Source organism: Rousettus aegyptiacus, unplaced genomic scaffold, assembly GCF_014176215.1.
Source record: "Rousettus aegyptiacus isolate mRouAeg1 unplaced genomic scaffold, mRouAeg1.p scaffold_m13_p_11, whole genome shotgun sequence".
Lineage (NCBI taxonomy): Eukaryota > Metazoa > Chordata > Mammalia > Chiroptera > Pteropodidae > Rousettus > Rousettus aegyptiacus.
Window position 1 is genome coordinate 40,574,404 of NW_023416286.1, and position 20,188 is coordinate 40,594,591.

The following is a 20,188-nucleotide window of genomic DNA, read 5'->3' on the forward strand; positions in this document are numbered from 1 at the left end:
CCTCCCAAGGAAAGTTAGATTCTCTGTCGTCTATGCTTCTGTGACACTTTATATATACACTATATATATACTGTTATATATACAGTATACTGTTAGCATGTTTGTTATTATTCTTTATTTATCTCTGATTTTAGTTTGTGAGCTCCTTGAGGAAATTAACTATGTCTCAGTTATGTTTGAATCCACAGTACCCACTCCACTGTCTAACCCTCATAGGTATGCACATATGTGTCATATAAAAAATGAACATATTAAGGTATTGTGATAATTTAGGGAGTTATGAATGTGCTTTTATAAGCTCTACTGAAATCCGAAGTTTTGTGTTTGAGGAACTAAGAGTTGCTCTTCAGATTTCTTTGAATGTGTTGTAAGCATTGTTTACCATCTTCTACCCTATAGAATTTAAGATCTGCTCAATGGAGTAAAATCTTAGGCTGACAATATGTAAGACTGACAAAGGTGAGGTGAACTATGCAAAAACAGTGATATAAAACATTTCCATTTTCATTAGAGATTGGGGAAAAAAGCTAAATAGTTTGAGTTTAAAAATATAAAGTTTTATTGGGGCCTAGGGAAAAAGGTCCGTTTCATAAATTATATTAAATATTTAGTATGTAAAATTCCGGCTGTTGTTCTGCATTAAATGGGTACAATGCATCCCCTATCTAATTAACCATATGGAGACAAGACATATTTACATAAGGAAAAGCAGAGAACCCAGCTCTGTTGTATTGCCTTAGATTATGTAACTTGCTTTCCCCTGGTATGGCTTTCTGCTCTGACTTGCATATTGCCATGGACTAATATGCTCACAGACATTAAGTAGAATTTAAAGAGCTATTTCTAAGGTGCCTTGCTTTATTTAAATATTGCAGTGAGAGGTGCTCTGGAATACTGTGACATCTCCTATGTTAATACCTCCACACTTATTAAAGCCTATAGTTTGAGATCCGGCCAACAGGACATCCATTGTTTATCATCAAAGTGCTTTATAGGACAACTATGTGCCTGGTGTATGGTATAACCATTCACTACATGTTTATTGAATAGATAAAGCTTCACAGAATATTTACAGAGATTTCGACCTAATAGAATTTAACATATATTTAGGTAACAAATAGTAAAGAAATATTATAAACCACAGTTTGAATCATAAGGGCTCTGAGATGAAAATAAAGAGTAATCACAAAATTGAAATATAAATATTAGAATAATAATTTTAGGAATGGAAATAGATATCATAACTATAATTCTCTTTCCTTTGTTTACTATCCTTTATCTAGGCAATGATGCGACTAGTGGTGGTAGTGATGGCACTTTATGTAACATTTAACCGTTTACTATTTTTAACATATATTTTCTTTCTTTAACATCACAAAACACTAATAAATTTTAATCACCACTTATATGGATAAGAAAGTGAAACCTTCTTTAGAATTAAGTTTCTCACCCAAGACCACAAAGTTAACCCAGACCTTCAGTCAGATTATCTGATTCTAAAGTTCTTTTGTTTTACCGGATGTAATGTTTGCTCTATGGCGAGATCCTTGGTTGGACTTTGGAACAAATAAGAATGTTTTGTAGCAATGAGGAGAACACGTGTACTTTGGAGATAGAAAAGAAAAAAAAATGTTTTCAAAGTACTCTTACAAAAAAAGTACAAAAACAATTTAGAATTTCTCAAAACTTGATAAAGCTCAACATCATTATATTCTAACCCTGCAGAATGCCAGCTTACTTTGTTTATATTCCAGCATTTTACAAATCTCAATTTGGAATCACTCTGGCCTCCAGTGCGCCAGGTCCCATTACAGATTTAACAAATCAAATGTTGGAAGTTTTATGGTTAAACATAATAGAATGACTATGCCCAGTTCCTTTTTCTTGCTGAGGTTTACTCTCTCCTGTTACACTCATTGTATTTTAATTGGAGTTTAAGTGGTTAAATATTCCTGCATAAAAAGAGATGAAAAGATTTCAAAATTAAACATCAAGAAATCATTCTCATTATCTTATTCTCAAATTTGACTTCTTTGTCTGTTTCTAAATCTGACTTTAGTGAGGTTGCCCAATCAGTTGAATATAATTAGTTGATTTCTTGCTGTGTTGGTCTTTCAAAAATATTTATTTTTACAAGACCTTCTCTAGAATGTGTCCATAACACACCCATCCTGACTTGGAATCACAGTCCAGCCAACAGAATGCTACGTGATCTTTAAGATGAATTTCATGCTTAATATAAGTGGTGAGGTGTTACACATAGAACGTACCATTTCATATCTTTTTTTGGTTTTATGAACTGTATGTTATTGCTATAAAGTAGGCAGTTACTAAATTACAGTATCAGACTTTTAAGAGTCCATTCATCTGAATTGAAGTGGAATTGTGAGATGGTTGGAGTCAAGAGACGTGTGTTCAAATTCAAAGTCCTCATATACTAGTTATATGACCTTAGACGAAACACGTAATCGAAGCATTTCTTCAAATGCAGAATGACATACTTCCAGTACCTATCATAGAGAGCTGCTATAAAGCTTAAAATGACTTACCATGCACAAGGCTTATTACCATAGCCTGCAATGTCTCAACAAATGACAGTTCTTATTTTTACTTTCTGCTGATGTATTTTCTATGTTTTTTAGCTTAAAATTCGTTAACACTTGGAGTATTGGGGTTTAATTAAGTGAAGCTTGAATCTCTGGCTTTAAGATTAACAATGTACATGTATCAATGAGGAATGTTTTCTGCAAAGAGTAACAGAAAATATGACTATTATTAGCTTAAATAAGTAGAAAGTTAAAAAAACAAAACAAAACCGTATCTAGTGGTAGTTACCTCCTAGTGTTATTTCAGCCTCAGTGTTGTCAGAACTGGTACATCTTCACTCCTCAGGATCTTCCTCAAGTAAGCCAGGATCAGAGGAGAGAAGGATCAGTACTATAACCCCATCTGTTCCTTTCATCAAGAAAATAAAAGCTTTCTCAGAAACTTCTGTTTATGACTCATTTGCTGGGTTGGTACCACATCACCATCCCTACCTACAAAAAAGTAAACTGAATCCATGACTTTTCCAGTTTCTACTATAAAAATGGTATAGGACAAGGCAGTTGAGTGGGTCAGACAGTCAACTAGCATTTTTCACACCAGGTTTAAAACTTTTCTCTGAATTATAAAGCAATGACAAATATATTGAGATTACAAGTAGATTTACCTGGAAGCCAAAAGGTATTCATCTAGTCTTCCATAAAATCCTTTATTAAAGTGTCATCTTCCTATCCCCCCTCTAAAGAACAAAATCTGTCAGGAACTTTTAAACCCCTTAAAAGTTCCCACTTCAGTTCCTTTCTTCCCTTCACTTCATTTCTTCCCTTCACTTCCTTTTTGCTTGATGCATCCCCTGAGAATCTCCCGAACAGTTCGGTTCTTAGCCACTAGGTGGAGACAAGTATGATAGGCATGCAAGGGGCAAGAGGGAAGAAAGTGACCCTCAGCCCTCCGGGATAAGGAAGGGGAGCCTCCTCCGGAAATCCAGGCTTCTTGCCGCAGAGAAGCCACCTGAAGGGCAGGGAACTGCTGTGCCTGAAACTGGAGCCTGAGCTCAGTGAGGCGCTTGGGGGAGGGAAGAGGAGAAGGGAGCAGTGTGAGGTACGCACCACTCCCAGAATTCACTGTACAAAGGGGGGAAAAAAAGGAAAATAAGTCATGCTTCTGCTTTCACTTATTTCATTTCTTTGTCGGAAGGATACAAATAAATGGGAATACATATACCTATGATCTCTCACCTTCCCTCTGGCACTCTAATAAATTAATTTTTTGCTTTGTTTCTTATTTTCATGTGTCTTGGTCTCTTTTCCTATACATATGATTTTGGCATGGCTTCAATAATAAAGGCATAATATAACATTCTGCTTTTTAAAATTTCCTCTGTATATTAAAATTGACTGATTCTTAATGGAGGTGTCCTTGAGATAAGACACCTACCAGCAGACTCTCCCATTCTACTCTTCTGCTTAGTATTTCAGATGAAGGATGACTTGTTGCTTTATCTATAGGGTAGATATTAAAATAGCAGGAGAGTAACCTGAATGCTTCCAGATTTCTCTTTCTTGTGAATTGGATGGTTAAAATTCGAGTTATCTAGTGCCCTTGTCATTTTATTTATGCTGATAAATGTAGTCTCACTATTTACTTAGAGATTGTTATATATGTTCCCCACCCCAGTCCCCATTTCAGTAGTTACTTCCGACATTTGTGCATTGTTACTAGTTAAGCAAAAGGGCATCATTCAGAATGTATGCCTGTGACTGTCTGCCTAGGCCACCACCATAGGGTTCAGTATACATTGTTTATCGGGTGACCCTTTTCTGCATCAGTGAATTACTTTGGACAGAACTTGAGCCTCTGATGGAAGTGCGAGCTGTTTGATGCCCATGTAAAATCTTATAAGACCTTTGCCATTTCCTCTAATGCATGAATTTACAAAAGCCTGTGGATACTTGGTATTTATTGAAGATACAAATTGGCGTGAAAAGTAAATAGCAAAATGAATTATTAATATGTGATATATTTTATGAAGTCTGTTGTAAATGTAATTTAAAACATTAAAAAAACCCTCTCAGATTCTCTTCTAAAACCTTTCTTATTCCATGTGATATATACATTTTATTTTTTGAGTGACTTTATTATACTTTTATGACAAACTCTTTGCTCTCTTACTATTTAGAGTACTTGCTTTATGACAATTTATTGGTACTTTCAGTTACTTACACATGAGTTAGCTTTTCCATTATAAATTCGTTTTAAAGCTTATAGTATCTTAAATTCTTTGTTCGGTGAGGCTTTTTCCCCCCCTAAATTGATGTATTAGAAAAAAATAATTTGGAGAATTATGCTATTTTTATGTTTAGTTCATTGTAGTGGCACAAATAGTGCCTGTGTTTTTATTGTTAAGGAGTTTTTTTATAACATTTTTATTCTCTTTCTTACAAAAAAAATGTATATAATTATAGACAGTCTTAGCTCTTGTGTCCTAGCCCGCCCCCCTCCTTTTTTTACATTTGAGAATGGTCCCTAAAAGTTTTTAAGACAAGACATTACCTCTAATATTGTGAATTATGTTTGTCTTTGTTCCTGCTTACTGATTCAGGTTGTTGACTTCAATGTGAATACTAAGAGGCTCTGTTGGTTCAGAAGTACAGTGATAGCATACAGAAAGCCAGATTAGGTCACAGGATGTACCCTGTCTCCTAGGCTCTCTCCTCATGAACTGGATTGTTCTTCCAGTGGTTTCACTAGTTTTGTTGTTGCTGCTGTTGTTGTTGTTTTCCCCAGCTTAGTCCTAAGAATGGTTTGCTTTGAATAGAAGTAACCCTTTCCAGGGCACAGTCAGTTTGGGTATTAAAATCCTTCTATTCTTTTTTCTTTTCTGGAATGGCCATTGGAAGGCACAGGATACCATTCCTCTTGGTCATCTCCACATTGCTCAGCAGTCACATCTTTCCTCCCTTGACTTTGCAGTAGTTTCTGATACTTAAATTGTTGCTAAATGTAGTGAGGAGCCAATGCAGCCAAGTCTGGACTCTCGCTTTTCCCTTTTTATATTGCTCCTCTCCACTCGTCGGTTCTCTTACTTTAGGGGACAATCATATGTATCTCTCCCCTTTGAACAAACATAATTATAGGTCCTGAACTAAAAGTGTGTAGCTGTATTAGTGATTTGTTTTAGTTCTTAGCCTTACAAGTGAGATTCATAGTACGTGGAGGAAGAGTGGTGGGGCAGAAAATGACAGCCAAAGGCAAGCAAAACAAATGCGCATTAAGTTGGTGAGTTTTTTTAAAAGAGACCCTGTCCAAGCTAGACAGTCTCCAAAGTTTCGTAGGTAAAGAAAGACAATTCGGAATACTTTGGAGGTGTCCTATGACTGAGCATCCTCCACCAACATCACCATTAATTCACACTCATTTATGAAGAATGAAATTTATTCCCACCGTTATTTCATTGAACACTTTGAGGTAATCACTCACCAGAATGAATCTTAAGAGTCAGCCTCTCATTACACAGATATTTATCTCAGTTCTTTCAGCGAAGACATGCAGATTCAAAACTGTAATTTGGGAATGAGGGGGTCTCCCATTCATTATCTTCACTAGTCCAGCAACCTGAAGATGTGTCAAGCTAAAGATACCATTTTATACTAGTTCAGGCACTTGATACAAAAGTTTTCGTAGAGCCAGTGTGAGTTGTGCTTTGTGTCTTGATGCACGTGTTGCCAACATAGGCTGTATTCTAATGTCCTGTTCAATTTCGCAGGAACTGACAATGGTGAAGCCCTCCCCGAATCCATCCCATCAGCTCCTGGGACACTGCCTCATTTCATAGAGGAGCCAGATGATGCTTATATCATCAAGAGCAACCCCATTGCACTGAGGTGCAAAGCAAGGCCAGCCATGCAGATATTCTTCAAATGCAATGGCGAGTGGGTTCATCAAAATGAGCATGTCTCTGAGGAGAGTCTGGACGAGAGTTCAGGTAAGAGTATGAAGCAATCAAAATTAATCGTAGCTCCTCAGATTCTCACATTGTTGTATGGCTGGGAAAAACTGTAAGCCACCCACTGTTGCCTTATTTGAATAAGATATAATTGCATCTTATCTGTGTGGGATGATGGTAATATGACATCATGCCAGGAATATCAGATGCAATTGTATCTTTAAATGACTCCACAACTCCTTTGCTAGTCTACTCCAATATGGTACAGGGGCATTTGTTTTTCTTGCTCTCTATAACTTTAGCACCTAATTTTGCATGAAGTTAATATTTTCACTGGAAATTAAGCCAGGCAGTCCTTGTTTTAATTTTTTGAATTCTGAATATTTTGAGGACAGTTATTCCAACAAAGTGTCTTTTTGAGAGGCATAGTTTCAGTTTCTTTAATCTCTCCTCCTAGATTTTATTCTTGTGTATTTCATTCTCCACAGTTGGTGGTTTCTGAGTCTTTCTTAAAGTTCTTTTGATTACTGTATAATAATAGAGCCCAAATTTGACTACCAAATTTGAATAATATCTCTAGTGTGAAAAAATTTCAGGACCATCTTTCCTCTATTAATTTGGCTATTTGGGCTGATGAGTGTTTAGGAGGAGAATAATGTCCACACCAGCTAACATTTATTGAGCACTTATATACCAGGACTTGTCTAAGTATTTGACAGACATCATGTTAGTACCTTTGTAATAGTCCTCTGGGTTAAATAATGCTGTCATTGCCTTCTTGTAGATAAGGAAACTGAGGTTCAAAGAGATTAAATAAACTGTGGGCTTGTGTTGGATCTCAGAGCAAGATCATTTAACTCAAAACTTTCAAAACTTGTAACTTTTTATATTTCAGTTTATAACAGAAACGGTATATGTTTTTTTAACTTTGGCTCCTCACACTACCTGAAAATTTAGCCTCATTCTGAATACAATCTGGTCTCACACTAGATTATTGATTTTTATTAGCCCTGACGTAATCAGATTTTGAATGTCAAAAAGCCCGAGTATAATTAGGAAGTTTCAGTTCAGCTTAATTTGTTAACTATATAACCAATGTCATTACTAGGCTAGGCCTTTCCATATCCAAAGGGTAAGAAGCAAACAGTGATCCTCTAGGGCTTTACACCTATTAATGGTGTAAGACCAGTATGCCCATAAGTGTAGTACAAATGAAGTTATGGTAAATGTCCAAAGAGAGGTAGGTGGTGCTATGGAGGATAAAAAGGAAAGAACAAAAACAAAAAGCAAAAGATCACGTCTAACTAGGACTATCAGGACAGATGTGGAAGCAATTGCATTTGAAAGGGACATTGGAGAATATGTCATTCAAGTGGGCATAATTGATGCTACACCAAGTGGAGTGAGAGGAGTCTCAGTGGTCTTAAGTTCAACATAGCAAATGAGAGAAAGCTTGGTATATGTTCAACAAGAAGTTTGGTTTGGTTGAAATATAAAATCGATGTAGGAGAATAGTAGCTGAGAGCTGGAAAACTCAGGTCAAGTAATGGCAGGAACTGCCTCAAATAGCAGAGTGAGGAGTTCTTAATTTTATGGTAATTTTGCTCATGATGGACATTGAGTATATTAACATATAAGAATGCAATGGCTGGAGCTATGTGTCAAAGGATGAATCTGACCCAAGTGTTTGGAATGGTAAGGAGAAATAAAAATGGGGAAGTTAGAAGACTTGGATAATTCAGTTGAGAGAAAATAGTCAGTTTCTAGAGAGGTGACCACAGCAATAAGAACTAGATATCTAGTGTGAGAAGCACTTTAACAAATCAGACTTAATAGCTAGTTGAATGAATGAATGAATAAAAATGGAGAAATAAAAATCTCTTAACAGAAACAGAAGGATAATGCAACTATTATAATTATATCAGCAAGGAGAAAAGTAGAAGATCATTATTTGGTCAAGCTTAACGTAAAATACTTATGGGAGATAATGAAGAGATATGATCTGGAACTTCATAGAGTTCAGAGGTAGAAAAGTAGACTTGGTAATCATCATAGAATGAAGCCAAGGAGATGGAGGAGTTATCAGGAGAGAATAGGTAATGTGAATAGGAAATTAATCTAGAGATATACATACCTCCTTAGGAGTCAGGGAGAGAAATATCAGCAGCCAACAAAGCAGTGAGCAGAGTATGTGTGTTCCAAAGCAAAAGGAGAAAATTATTTAAAAAGATCTTCAGATAATAGCCTGTGTCTGCTTAGGAATCTATGAAGAAGGCAGAAAGCTACACTCACACACACACACACACACACACACACGTATGTATTTATAAGCAATGTTAAACATTATATATTGCTGAACTGATTGGAGATTGTATTATATTGGAGATTGTATGTAAATACATAATTTCAAAAGGTAGAGAAACACCTAAACCTTAGCACAATTCCCTTTTTGTTCCAGTGTGGAGCTAGTATGAGGAAGAAAAAAAAAATGCCAGTTTTAGAAATATTGTTCTGCAGATCAAAAGTATGTTTAGAATTCTGGAATCTGAATGTGAGAACTGGAAGGGGTCTTAGCGATAACCTACAGATCCTATTTTATACATTAAAAATCTTAAGTTCCAAGAGGTACATCTTGTTGATGGCATAGCTATTTCTAGAATCCATATTTCCTCATTTCCACTTTAGGTATATTTTGTTGACACTAGAAGCCATCATTACATCTAGATTCCTATGTTCTTTTCAATCAAAATGCTGACAAATTCCCTTACTGACAAAAGTCCATGGCTTGTTTCCATCATGATCTGTGTTTCAGTTTCCCAAGCATATGATCCTATAGTTATTCCCTTGGAAATTTTTTATTCCTCACCATTTCTGCCATCTCCATAAGGGTCAATCCCTTATTCTCTGTCAGGTTTCTGGCACTGTTAGACAAAAGTTTATTACAACCAAAGATACAGAGACATTTCCAGGTTTCCAGGTATAGATTTTTTTTTAGAAGGATTTGGCATAATCAAGGCAAAAGAAGAGGGCCTATCAATTCATGATGTTAGGAAAATTTCTGCTTTAGTGCTCCCAAGGTTAAGATCATGCTAAGTTTATACCTGGTGTTAGGAGAGACTGAGTCACAAACAATAGCAGTCTCACTCATCTGGGCATGAAAATTTCAAAGGGATACTGAAATTTGGGAGAGAGCAACAAAAGGAATAGCATATTCCACAGTGAGCAAAACCCTATAAAACAATGGTAGCATATGAAAGGTTTATGTCTCATATTCAGTAAGTCCAACCGGAAAGGACTCAAATTTACCAGTGGCTCGGTGGGGCTGTCTGTTTTATTTTCAGATGTTTCTGTCCTAGTTTTTTTTTCCAGTCGTGAACTCAAAATAGCAGAGTCCCATTGGGTAAACTGCTCCAAATGAAAGATAGGAAGAATATTGAAAAATGATCAGCTATTTTTTTTATACTACTGCTAGAAAATCCTGTATCCGTTCCCATTTAAAGACCTCTTGATGAGTATTGCGAGCCAATTTGACACTGTACCCTCTTGTAATTTCACAACATTCTGTTTTATTATTGCTTCCCCCTTTTAATTCTCCTAGCATTGCTAGGCAACTCAATGTCTTGCAGATAGCAGTGTTGATTACATTCTTTGCCTCCATGTAAAAGCCTTCCCTCTTTACCTCCTTAAAACACACACACACACACACATTTCAAAGGAACTGAGGAACTGGGAAGAACAAAAAATCATAAATGACAAAATCTGAAAAGATTATATATCATTTTTTAAAATGCTGTTGAGAAAGAATTTAACAGCTACCTTTTTGAAAAGAATTTAATAAGCACAATCTTTTCTTCCAAGTCATTTTGATTGAATCAATAGGAAAGAAATGTCTTTCCCTAAACAGTTTTCATCTGTGCGGTTAATGAAAACCACTGTCTACCACACACAGCAATTATGTTTCCTAAGCTCTGTATTAATAGTGGAATAGTGGAAAGCGAAGCAAGATGAGTGGGGATATTATACCCAAAACCAATACATAAGTGCAATTAAAGTTGGAAACAAAATGGCCTCAGGTATTGAAAAATAGATGCATTACTTCCCTTGGGTTCTTCAATGCCGAGTTTGAGCTCAGAGCTTGACTACCTTTACAGACTTAATAGCTTTTGATTGGGTCTGTAAAATAATTCCTGCCAGTCCAGCAAGAGCGAACGACACTGAGAGGCCAAGGACGGTGGGACCACATTTGACCAGAGGTAGAGAAATGTCTGCATTATTTTAAGAAGTTGAAAGTAACTGCCCACAAATCTTTGACATTCTCCATTTCTAAAATCCCGAAGAATTTTGATGTTCTCTTTCCTTACAGGTTTTCTTTCTTTACAGAATTAATCGGAAGTGCATAGGACCTGGTAGTGTTTGGAATAGACAAAGAATCTTTTGTATTTCCAAATTGGAAGCAATAAGTCCCCTTAGTTGTTAAACGGCTGCAAACTGCCCTTGATCTTTCTGGTAATTTGGTCCCCATCATCTAACAGTTGAAATAAGAAGAAAAAGGATTGTGTGTTTTCATGCAATTTAGCTTTAAAAAACCCAGAGCTAGTGTTCTTTCCTGCACAAAGTACAATTTATTTGACATGAGTCAGTGTGTTTGCACAGCTATGGCTATACCTCTTAGTAATGTACACTTTTCGTTCTCAGCACAAGCCAGGGGATCCTTTCATTTGTTCTGCCTCATTTTATCTGGAAATATGGGGACTCTTCTCCCTTGTGTTTTTCCTCTGTTAACATCTGGAATTGAGAGGTAATCCTGACTAAGAATCATGCTCCTGAGAAGAGGGTGGAGTGATCAGTAACACAGAAATGAAGAGCTTTAACATAACAGGCAGACATACATAGACTAACAAAAGCCACCACCACCACCAGCAAAACCCATGGTTGGCTATCAAGATAATGTAGTCTGTGGGAAGCTTGAGTTATCAATAAGATGAACCACTTCTTTCTTGTTTAATAAAAACAGAAGTTCCATTAACAACACTCCATGGCTCTTAACTTTGTCTGCCTTGGAGATATCAGACTATGAGTGAAATAATGTGTATTCCAATGCATTTTAGGAAAAGTCTCAACTCCAGTAAACTAATATTTTTCTTCTTAAAGAATGTCATTTCAGGGATGTCATTGTGTGTGATTTCTTTTTTGAATAACTGGGAATCACTCTGAGGATAAAAGGTTAATGGATTGTTTTGAGGAAAAGGCAGAAGAATAGAAATAAAAATGTATTAAATCTTTAAAGTTTATATCGAAGAACTTTGCCGTGCTGGTGATGAGGATTTGAATACAGAATCTTCCAAAAAAAAAAAAATTAATTTGAAGTTGCCTTCAGTTTTTCACAAATCACCGAGATACATTTGCGAAGCGTATTTTTAGACCACATGACAGAGAAATAATCAATTTCTCAAGTGTCCCCTTGACAGTTTGTGGGTTTAAAACTCACTTTTATAGAAACATTCTCCCGCCCCACCCCAGGTTTTATCTTGTTCATCATTCTGCTTTTAGAGAGGACTGACAAATTCTTAAAAGATTTTTAGGAAAACATGAATTCCTCCCATGAATTTGTGACAGTATGAAGGACTTCTCTAGTGAGTGTCTAATTTAACCTTTCCTGATAAATCTAGAGATCACATACTCTCATTCCATCCTTAGCAGAGATAGAAAGCAGCCAACAATTTTATGTAATTCAATAACAATTCCTGATATGGGGCAGAGATTAGTTCTAAACCCTAAATTCTTGACCAACGTCGTTGGACTTTTTCAGTCTTTTGTGTTTATACAATATTCAGAAGTGTGTTTCTTTATTTGAAGTGGGAATTATAAGGAACTGAAAGAACCTTAAGATAGTCTAGTGGTTAATAGAATGGGCGTTGGTGTTAGATGATACAATGTTTGAAATCTGGCTCTTCATCTGAGTCTCCATCTACAAAGGTAGATGTTCCTTAGCTTCCTTTCAGCTCAGTTTCTCGCTGTATAAAACAGCAGTAATAATTATATCTGCCACACAGAACTGTAGCGAGGGTTCCAGAACATCATATACATGACATGCTTAGCTCAAGGCCTGTTATATAGCAAATACTTAAGGTTAGCCCTCAAAATTATAAACGTGCTATTTTTTTGAATGGGCCAAGTGATGATTAGGCTTCCAAAAAAGAAAGAAATCTATGATCTTTTATAATTTTAGAAAAATAAAAAGGCCAATATTATGAATAGGTAAATAACCTATCTTTTCCAGAACAACATTTTACTCACCTATGTTCATTCATCCATTTACATTTAGTCTTTACATGTTCTCGGAGCTGGTGGTGGCACTGTGGGAGATGGCAGTTGTACGCCATGTGCCCTGACCTCAGGGCATGGTCTCCTCTCACAGGAGGGGATTTTAGTGACTGCAGGAATGGAAGAGCATTGATTGTGGTAGCAGAGTTGTGAAATCGTGACTGTGTTTCTCACTGAGTTGTGTGTGGTGTCTGAGTGAGTCATTCACGGGGTGCTGTCCTCTAAATAACCCTACCATGTCCACTCCTGCCTCTAAAGTTTCCCCTCTCTCTGTTATCAGGCAGCACTATCAAGTTAATTTGCTCTCCTCTGCCAGACATCTCGGTGCTGATTAATTCTAATCTCTGGTGTGGAAGAAACTGGAGAGCTTGGTCGTATTCTTAGTTTCCGTACTTAAGACTGAACTTGTGGTGCTTCTGAGGAATACATGGAGTGGTTATTATCTAGGGGAAACTAAAGAGTATTCATTAGGTATAGTGCACATTCAAAGTATGACTTTTTTTTTTTTTAACAAAATACATTTTAATCTTGTTGCTAGGCCGAGGCAGCAAAAGACATTTTGCCCTAATTAAGCCTCTGCCAATCAAAAAATGAAATACGGTTCTACCTTTTAATTATCTACAATTAATTTACTATTTTCAGTAGCATGTTGGCCTGAAGACATCTATGCTCTCCCAATAAATGAGGCATGGTTCCATGAAAATGCTTCCTTACATCTCAGAGTTTTGAAGCTTCAAATCTGTATCAAGTTCATGTGTCCTCACTAGAGCCTTGCCCTTGACACCAAGCTAAATACTAGGTGAGGATTGAGCATTCAAGCCCTAGGTAAACTGGCACCCATCGCCACAAGCTCTTGCTGATGCTATGGGAAGGTCAGAAGCCCTCTTGTATGATCTCATCTCAGTCTGCACTTCTATCAAAGTGGTTTTCTACTATATTGTTGGGGCATGTTGAAATACCTCCTTCTCTAGCCTATAATCTCCTTGAGGGTAGGAATCTCGATCATCTACCTTGTCACAGTCTCCTCAGCATCTGACACAGTGGCAGGAACATATAAGGCACTCAGAATTTTTTTTTTTTTTAATGAATGTCACAAAGAGTCTTTGATCTATTTCCTATGGTATGGGATCTATGGCAAAATGACAATAGAAACAATAGTAATATGGCATTAAGAAGAATAAGATAATGTATGTGATGGGATTAATAACAGTTAAATAATTTTACAAATGATAAATTTTTCAAAGTATGGAGAAGCTTCTTGTTCAAACATTTTCTAGGTTCTTACCTTGGACTAGTAAGGAACAAGTAAAAAACATTTTTTATACAAGTGGTGAACTCACTTATTCCAATGAGTGGGGTGTCTTCTGGCTTCTCAGGAGACGGTGGAAAAGGAGGGCCTATCTCAGAGGCAAAGCCAAGCATCAGAGGGACTGAGCTACCTAGAGAGATGATGGTCCATTGGAGAAGGCTCTTCAGTATGAGGCAGTTGCTTTTCATAGGGAGTTTGATCACTTTCTCAGAGAATTCAGCAAGGTCCTATACTACTCATGAAGTTACTTTGGAATAGTTTTTTGGAGCTTTGTCTATGGGAAGGTAGGTATATAATCATTCCTTTGGTTAATCCCCAGCCATGCAACATTATAATGTGCAAAACCAGTCGTGAAGTAGGTAAAACACTGGGCTAAAATGACCCAAGGAAATGGGCACAGAGTCTAGGATGAGAAAATATTTCATCAGAACCTAGTTTGCTGGTCTCTAATTGCTTCCGTGCAGTTTGGGAAATGAAAAACATCTTAAAGGAGGAAGAAGAATTCTCGCTTCCCTTCTCAAATTTAGTTATTCAGTTTAGTAAGCCAAGCATCCTACTACAGAGCACTTCCAAACGATTGAAGAACATAAGGCTGTGAGGGGTGGGAAGCATCAGAGAACTATGTTGAATTCCTCCCCAAGTGCCCATCACCAGGTGTATCTGAGAACTGGCTGGCAACAATAGCCGCAGCAGAATGCTGCTGACGGGCTTTGTGTGTGTGTGATAATGAGCGGTAGATGAAAGGCGTGGGACAGCTGTTAGTAGGCGCTGGGCTGCGTGGTGCTGAATGTTAAATGCTGTGGCGGAATTCTTTCTTTTCTTCAGAACAAGTTAGCCCTAACACTGGAGCCCTTTTATTAAAAATTGACCAGAAATAAATTTTTGACTTTCATCTTTTTCTCTTTCTGTGTCTTGCTTCCTGTCTTCTATATTTCTCTTCTTTGAATAGTCAAGCATATACTTTCCATTAGTTTGAAAATATCCTAACTTTTAGTCTCCCAGCAGAATTAGACCTGCTAAGAGTAACTAGTGTTTTCTATCTGATAACTAAGGGGATTACAGCAATAACTGCTGTCAGCATTTTTCTCATTTAAACAAATAAAGCTGACAAATGATAAAGCTCTCTGCTGCTCTGTTATGTTTAGTACATGCAGAGCAATTATTCAACTGCTGCCAACATTAGTCGATCTACAACTAAACCATCCAACAGCGTAGAAAGCTTATTAGCATATCAGTCCCATAGTCATATTTTTATATTCCGTAAGACTCTACTCCATAACAAAGGCTGATGGTTATAATTTGCACTATAATTTAAAGGGTTGGACTTTTCCATGCTTATTAGAGTTACACAAGTTATCAGGTACAATGCTGCTCTTATTTCTGAGATGCCATCTTCTATATACCTGGAATTTTCACCTCCCTGTAACATTTCCTTTGAACAAGTTATCAGCCATCTCTTGCAATGTAGAAGTAGATGGCTGTCTCTGCGGTACTATTGGATGAATTTCAGTGGAGGCAGGTGGGCAGAGGTTTCCTTAAATAGAGCTGCTTTCCATGGTGTTTCTCATGTGTGGCTTCTTGTGTGTGTGTGTGTATTTGTACACACACACACACACACACACACTCGCACTATATATATATGTGTAAAGTTTATAGTATATATAAAATGTATAAATAATATAATATATATCACTAAGACAGCTATAAGTAAAGATTTGAGAGTATACTAGTTTTAATTTTTTTATCTTATTTGATAGAGCTATTTCTTATTATGATAAAGAAAAGTATAATAGATACAAAATAGTCATGATTTTCCAAGGGTTCTACTAGAGGGCCTGGCATGACAAGATTGGTCACCTTATGTTAGACAAAGAAGGCCTAATCCAAAGAAACATTGTACATTTGCGGGGACGGTGATGTCACCTGTGGCCTTTTAAAGAAGCCTATCACCCTGATGATACCGGAAAGAAAAATACACCGTGTTTAGAAAGTATTTTTTTACGTTTGTTTTGCTTTTCCAAGCTCACAGGGAACCTTTGAGAAGGTCCTGTAACTGAGCCATTCTGATATTGAATTTGTAACTTAAGCATATTCCTCTCAACTGTAGTTAGTCTGAATGATGGGTGGCAAAACTTCCTGACAAGAATGGGATGAGATCAGTTATGACCTTCATGGTGGGGGTCCATGGTCTACTGTTTATGCTTTCTGAAACAAATGTATAGCTGTCTACACTGTGGTAACTGTGTTTTCTATTTGATGCTCTGATATTTTGAAGCCTCGCTGACACTGGAGGGACTGCCCTGCTGAGGGCTGGCTAATGTCTAGAGATAGCAAACAATTTGCCTGTGAGCTTGCCTTTCAGGTGCACCAACTAATCCAGAGCTTATTAGCCCCAACCACTTCTTTTATTGAGCTCTTACTCTCTGAGGCAATATCCCTGCGCCATAATGCCAGGACCAGGTACCAGAAAACTAGGGACAATCATTATGTCCCAGAGCCCACTGAAATTCTTCAAACTAGACAACTCCAAACCTATTTATGTTGCCTCTCCTATTTCCCAGGGAAATGACAAAAAATGTCTTTGCCTATATTTCCTCCTCCCCTCTGCCTCCTGACCAACCCTGGTGTTTCTCTGGCCCTGTGTGTGGGTGGGCTTGTGCCTCCAGTTTCTAGGGATTTGTGAGTGTGATTTTTTTTTCTTCTTTTATGACATTCATTTTTTCTTTCTTTGTGTCTTACCACCTCTTTAAAACAGATCCTAGGTACCCTTAAGGCACCATGGTGCCTGGATTAAATCGTAGCAAGTTTTGGGGCTTCCACGTGGAAACTTCCTGCTTTATCAAAATGATAATCCTGAATCATTTTGAGATGGTGTTTGTCTTTATTTCCAACTGAGAGGAAGCTGATAGCTTAGATGTTCTTATAAGATGGAGAAAGTGAAAACATAAACTTGTTTCTCATTAGCTTGAACACATTTCTGACATTTCAAGGTCACCGAATGCTCTTCATTGAGACCCCTGATTCCCAAGTAGTGGGTGTATTCTGTCTCAATAAGTCTCCTCGTCCTGCAACAGGGGAGCTCTGTAATATTAAAATTAGTCCACCTCACATCTAGATGCACTAATTTGGTGTTCTCTCTCTTTCCGTTCACTATTCCAAGTAGATCATCTACTATTTGCTTCAAATCAAAAAGAAAAATATAAAACAAGCCCTTTTCTGCATAGACTAGCTTCTGATATTTGTTTACTCAGCCTTACTCTCTAATCTCCCATATGGATGCTACACTCTAATCTGATTTCTGTTCTAATAAACCGTTTTTTTTTAATCTTTATTCTCCCTTTCTGTGATATTCTCCCATTCTCTTCATCTGCCCACTCTGACTCACTCTTGCTCTTGTCCTCCCACTCATCCTTCTTTTAAGTGCAAAGGGCGGCGGAAAAAACAGCAACAACAGTAACAGTAAAAACACTTCTAAGGCTTTTTTCCTATTTGATATAGGTGGCAGCGTTCAGGACTCTTCCGTCTCTGACAGGGAAAAAGGTATACTTCCACACTTTGCACAAACAGCAGAAATGTGAATTATCAACTGTCATCAGATGATTTTCTTTATGTGGTACCTCCTACAAATTTAGAAAGTATAACTCAAATCGTACATGGTGATTTATGTGACCATAAAGCGATCTCTCATCACACCCTGTAAATAACATGTTATCGATTGGGTGGAAGGGAATGTTTCCCCAGCCTGGCTCATCCTTCACTTCCATTCCTGTTCTTTAAATCCTATAATTTAATCTGAGATATAATCATGGTCCACCTCCTCCAGCAAGAGTCCCTGGCTCATTTAAGTTTTACTGATGATTCTGTCCCCTGAATTCCTTTTGAACTTAAGTGGAAAAAAAAAAAAAAAAAAAAAGCAAACAAAAACAGTTATGCACTTAATTATTCTTTAAATGTTCCGTGTTAGTCTTATTTTCATAATTAAATATAAGCACTTAAAATTTGAGGGCACAGTTGAATTTTTGTGATGTTTTGGTGTAAGATCTAGGTTCAGACCACAGATCTTCTATTTACAGATTGTGTAACTGGACAGACGATTTCATCTGTCTGTCATAGTTCTCTATAAAGTGGGGATACAGTAGCTTCTACTGCACCAGTGCATTGTAGAAATTCGATGAGTAAATAGGTTAAAGGCCTTTCATGATACTAAGCATTTTAGTGAAATTTAATAAGCATTGCCCCCTTTTTTTTTCCCATGCTGCCTATCCCAGAATAAGGTCCAGCCTTGGCAAAGATTTACTGTATGGAGAAAGCACGCTGACTGTAAAGGCTGCTACCCTGCTTGTGATGATTTTACTAATGGCTAGTGAGGAGTGTGCCCTTTGATTCTTGGCACTCTAAGCAAAGTGGCAATCCTTCCCACAGAAAGACTGAGAGTCCTTGGTCAGAGGTTTGGAAAAAACTCATACTCCCTGTGAGAAGCACCGAGCACATTTTCTATTAGAAGAAGAGTGCAAAGTGCTTATAATAATAACCACCACAGCAACATTAAGAGGTCAAGGTCTTTATTTTCATCCCATTTCACAGATGTAGCCATAGCCCTTCTATCAAAGCCTCTTTTCTTCAGCTCCTCATGCCAACTGCCCCACGGGCTTTCCTGAGCTCTTCTCTCAGGGTTTTGAGACTTAGTTCATCTTGTCTGCATAGCATTCGTTTTTCAGAGGATTTGATCCTTCCTTGGATCCCCAGCCTATTCACCAATTTCGTGCATGTTTGCTGTTCTCTCTTTCTTCTAAGGTCCCACTGCTAGAGTGACCCTCTTCCACTGCCATGCTTGGGGAGGGACATTTAGAACTACCTAGAACTACGTCTCTGGGGTTGGTATGTCGTTGCACCTCTTTAGCATCTTGAATCCCAGCAACTAATTTGGTAATACCTTCCTCATAGCAGGTTTTACACAAAAACAAAAAGCACTAAGTCCAGGTTCTGTAGAAACTATTATAATGGAGCCACATTGGTTGGTGATATTTTACACTCGTCCTTTCCAGCCTACTCAGCTGTTGGGATTTAATTAGCAGTGATACATTATTGTCAAAGTAATTAAAACCTCTCCTTGATTAAAAACAGAATTGTTTAATTAACAAGAAAAGGTTTGACTAGCCTTAACTTTCGGTTTGAGAAATACAACAGCCTCAGTGGATTTCTCTGTCTCCTCATCAGGCTTGAAGGTCCGGGAAGTGTTCATCAATGTCACCAGGCAGCAGGTGGAGGACTTCCATGGGCCCGAAGACTATTGGTGCCAATGTGTGGCATGGAGCCATCTGGGGACTTCCAAGAGCAGGAAGGCATCCGTGCGCATAGCTTGTGAGTATATTCTGGGTCACCTTCTTGTCCTGTGGGAACACAGATAAGACTTTAAATAGAGTTGGAGAGAGGCTTTGACATGCAATGTGCATCTGCAAGATATAGAATAGAGTGGTAATCCCCAACCTTTTTGATCCCAGGGACTGGTGCTCCTATGAGAGTCTAATGACTGATGGTCTCAGGTGGAGGTAGGGTAGTGATGCTAGTGCTGGGGAGCAGCTGAAAATAAAGATGCTTCACTCCCTCGCCCACTGCTCACCTCCTGCTTTGTGGCCCGGTTCTGGTCTGTGGCCAAAGAGGGGTGATTGGGGACCCTTGGATTAGAGGACAGCAGAAAACCATCGGAACTTTCTCTACTTCTACTAAATTTACTCTTTTAAAATTGTACTTTTAAGTGTTTGATAATTTCCTCTGGAGTACAATCAGCAAATCAGTTTGGCTAAGAGATTCTGCCTAGATTGTCAGAGTGCAGGTGTCTCAACAATGCCAGGAAAAACGGTTCTCGAGAGAAAGAACCCACGCAAATGGATTCTGCTGTTCATCATCTATCACAAAGGTCAAGGGGCATTGATGAGAAAAGTGGAACAGTGACTGTTTACTGTACTTTCCATCAAATCTGCAAAAATAAGACGTTGAAGATTAAGGGATTTTTATAGCCTACTGTTAAACCTCTTCCCTTTGAATCTTAAAACATGGAAATGGGT

The 20,188-nt window shown here is 37.7% G+C and overlaps 1 protein-coding gene across 12 annotated transcripts in view; it reads left to right on the forward strand.

The window, feature by feature from the left end:
- The window catches only part of UNC5D (unc-5 netrin receptor D), a 472,257-nt gene that overhangs the window by 242,223 nt on the left and 209,846 nt on the right, over positions 1-20,188 (forward strand). For all 12 annotated transcript variants that reach the window (XM_016128798.2, XM_016128802.2, XM_016128799.2 and 9 more), the window contains exons 2-3: positions 6,311-6,529; positions 19,341-19,484. In XM_016128798.2, the coding sequence (XP_015984284.1) occupies positions 6,311-6,529; positions 19,341-19,484 (363 nt within the window). The remainder of the gene's footprint in view (positions 1-6,310; positions 6,530-19,340; positions 19,485-20,188) is intronic.